General features: G+C 40.4%; 1 protein-coding gene across 1 annotated transcript in view; it reads right to left on the bottom strand.

Moving 5' to 3' along the window:
• The window catches only part of IQCH (IQ motif containing H), a 57,331-nt gene extending 54,439 nt beyond the window's left edge, over positions 1-2,892 (bottom strand). The window contains exons 1-3 of the mRNA XM_009082668.1: positions 2,803-2,892; positions 2,380-2,477; positions 1,959-2,073 (exon numbers count right to left, since the gene is read on the bottom strand). Coding sequence (XP_009080916.1) covers positions 1,959-2,073; positions 2,380-2,477; positions 2,803-2,892 — 303 coding nt within the window. The remainder of the gene's footprint in view (positions 1-1,958; positions 2,074-2,379; positions 2,478-2,802) is intronic.
• Between the last annotated feature and the right edge of the window lie 966 nt (positions 2,893-3,858).

Here is a 3,858-nt window from a genome sequence, read left to right as displayed (position 1 = left end):
GGGGAGACCTTATCACCCTCTGCAACTCCCTGACAGGAGGTTGGAGTCAGGTGGGGGTTGGTCTCTTCTCCCAGTAGGACAAGAGGGCACAGACTCAAGCTCTGCCAGGGGAGGGTTAGGTTGGATATTAGGAAGAGATTTTTTAGGGAGAGAGTGCTCAGGCATTGGAATGTGCTGCCCAGGGAGGTGGTGGATTCACCATCCCTGGAGGTTTTCAGTCTGAGACTGGATGTGGCACTTGGTGCCATGGACTAGTGACCACGGTAGGGTTGGACTCGATGATCTTGGAGATCTTTTCCAACCTGGTTGATTCTGTGATTCTATGATTCTAATATAATGCTGAAGGACAATTGTTGTGTTCAGTTATTAACATCAATTATTAACCATCACATCAGGTGTTTCCAATTAAACATTTTTTAAGAAATCAAATAATTTGAAACTTACTAATTCTAGCTAACAATGTCTTTTCAGCTGTTGCTACACAGAGGCTTTACAAGGAAAACACCTCTTTATGGTTCTCAAGGTTTATTAGGAGGAATTCTAATTCCAACATGTAGTGGGAAGAAAAAAGGAAGGGGCAGTGACTCCCAGATCCCTCCGAGCTCGATTTGGCTGCTGACATGACTCAGAATACTCTATGTGTGAGTAAACAATGCACTGTAAAGCTCAAAAATATACTATGTGAACTATTAGTGTGTCTCAGAACCCTTAGGAGTTGAAACATTGATTTCTTTAAGCCTTTGTACCTGGCACTACTGTCTGTAAATGGAAAACTATTCAGGTCACTGATGCCTCTTTCGAGTGGAAAGGAATGTTCAACACCAAAGTATCAGGAATGAGAAGACAAAGGGAAGGTCAAGGCAGGACAGAGCATGTGCTCCACTCTGAATCAAACTGGTGCACAGGAAGAGCTGAAAGAAATGAGTTTTCAGAGAAGCTCCACTCTGATTTCATTGCTTTTTCTCCACAATACAAGTGTTTCCATATAGGACAGGGTTGGAATATGGTTTGGAAAAGAAATCAGAGCTCTCACTGTACTTTCCCCATCACTTTAAGAGAAAGCAATGCTTTAATGTTACTTTAGGTGTGAGTTCTTTTACAAGGCTAATCAGCAATATGAGTGTAAGCTGCTCACTCTGATCAGGCCATTGCCAGCAGCTTTAATCCCAGCTCCTGCTACATCTTGGAACTACAGAGAGCCTCAAAGTTCTCCCTCACTCAAAACTCCTTGGATTTCACCAGTAATAACCCAAAACTCTGATAATAATTAGCTGGATTAAAACATACCTAACTTAATTTGTTCTTAAAAACATGTTTGAGGAAAACACCTTGAATGCACCAGTCAAAATCCACACTTGGAAGGAAGAAAAGCAAAACCACTTGAGATTTAAATGTTTTAAGGTTTTCATGACCTTACAAGGTTCTAATTTATGAAGAGCAGTGAAAAAATGCAGATTTCAAAGAGAAAATATATATTTTTCTATATACAGAGAAGTCTTTCCCACAATTTGCCTTTTATGTAAGAAAAGAAAACCACTTGCAGTGTCTATTGCCACAAACAGTTCCCTCTGTGCATGTGCTATTCCAATGCATAATTCCATTGATTTTAAACACATTACTCACAGGATCATAGTTAAGCACATAGGACAGGGACCCTGAAGCAGGACATAATTCTGTTTCAAGACTCTAACAATATACCTGGTGAGGGATAATTAATTCTGGAGGTGCAATGATGAGACTGAAGTCCTTCCTAACTTGAATCTCACTCTGTGAGGCAGGGAGAAGACTCCTACCTCAGCTGCTCATTCTGCTGAGCTTTTAACACAGTCAGTCACGATGCACTACCAAACCTGAATCCATGAGAAGTCAGAACATTATGGGATCAACTGGTAACCTACAAGACAGCACACAGTCACTGGCTATGTCCCTGGCAGAAGAAGCAGTGTGTTGTTTCAGACCTGAGAGCCCTGAGACACGTGCTGTGCTGGTGTGCTGCATGCCTGGACACTCAGGGGCTCAGCAGGGACTCGGGGTAACACCAGCTGCTTCTGAGGAGCACCACCATGGAGACCCCTGGAGCAGAAAGAAACAATGAGGGTTTTAGAATCACTTTGATTTTACCTATTAAACCCACACTGCTTTCATCTGGGGGAATCCAAGGGACCCTGTTTTTATTTATATCTGCATTCAGCACAGATTAAATTACAGGAGTTAGTAGAATATTTCTGTGGCTATAGAATTACATTTACTTTTATATTGGTTTTTATCTCAAACGAAAGGCAAAACAATCTCATCTGGGCCAACACTCCCATTGGCTTCACAAAATTCTGTGAGCACAGTCTTTGTGTCTTGCTGCAATAAAACAGCTGTTTCACTTACCATTTTGGGGGCTCTTTGGAATTTACTTCTTTATTGCCAGCAGAAGAAATAGTTAACACTTGTCTGTTTATAGCATTGAAATAATTTTCAGCATGTTTCTGTTAGAGGGAAAAAATAATGTTTAGACTATGGCAAAGGCAAAAGGGATATTAAAATTATTGAGCTCAGTTGATTTAGCAATTCAGATCTTCACCTGACTGAAAAGTTGATGGGGTAAAAGTTTGATTGTGGCTCATTGGGCACAAGATCAGTTAGCTGTGATGACCCAGAAAAGGAAGGCAATGCTCTAAATTGGAATGTCTGAGGAATCTCATCATTTGCTGAGAGAGAAGGGATCTTGCAGGATCACAAATACCCCAAGTGAGTTACTGACAGATACCTCAAAAACTGAACCATCTTCTGGCTCTGCTCTGTTTTACTTACTCTCAGCCCAAGTTCAGCTCTTCCAGTTGCTCTCCTGAGGTCACCAATATCCACAGCTTCTACATTTCCTTTCAGGTTCATATTTTCCATTTTAATCTTATGAAGCTCTTCTTGAACCTAAAAAGCAAGTTAGGACAAAACTCTAACCACATGGGACGAGGTAGTAGGATTTAACCCAAATTAAATGCTTCCTAAGTAATAAATACATGTGACTTCCTCTACTTCTTTATATATACACATTTCTTTTATAAACAAAAGAATACAAAGCAAGAATAAAGAGAATAAAAGAATGCAAAGAGAATAAAAGAATACAACATGAAAAAAAGAATACAAAGAGAAAAAAGAATACAAAGAAAAAAGGTAGTAGGATTTAACCCAAATTAAATGCTTCCTAAGTAATAAATACATGTGACTTCCTCTACTTCTTTATATATACACATTTCTTTTATAAACAAAAGAATACAAAGCAAGAATAAAGAGAATAAAAGAATGCAAAGAGAATAAAAGAATACAACATGAAAAAAAGAATACAAAGAGAAAAAAGAATACAAAGAAAAAAGAATACAAAGAGAATAAGAGAATACAAAGAGAATAAGAGAATACAAAGAGAATAAGAGAATACAAGAAAATATTGCAGAAACCCTGGAAAAACTCAATTTAAAAACAAACCTCATAAAGCAATAGCAACGAAGTTCAGGACTGAGGTTCTCTACCAGGGAATGCTGTGTCCTTACACACTTCACACATCTGGTGGCACAGGAGGCTGAACCGTGCAGGGACCTCTGCAGTGCCGATGCAGCCTGTGAGGAGATCACAGAATCATGGAATGAAGGGGTTGGAATGGAGCTGATTGATCATCTAGCCCCAACCCTTCCACGGGCAGGAAAACCTCCCATAACCCACACTGCTCACTGCTATAGCCAACCTGAGCACGTCACCACACGTCCAAAAGGTGTGTTTACATCAGCTAAGCCCACGGTCTGGTTACACCAAAACCCGCAGCACTCACGGCCCAGGCGCTGACACCACACACACACCCTCCCCTCGGGCAGGGCC

Source organism: Acanthisitta chloris, unplaced genomic scaffold, assembly GCF_000695815.1.
Source record: "Acanthisitta chloris isolate BGI_N310 unplaced genomic scaffold, ASM69581v1 scaffold22249, whole genome shotgun sequence".
Classification (NCBI taxonomy): domain Eukaryota; kingdom Metazoa; phylum Chordata; class Aves; order Passeriformes; family Acanthisittidae; genus Acanthisitta; species Acanthisitta chloris.
The sequence above is the reverse complement of the archived record's forward strand: the minus strand, read 5'-3'. Positions and strand labels throughout refer to the sequence as shown.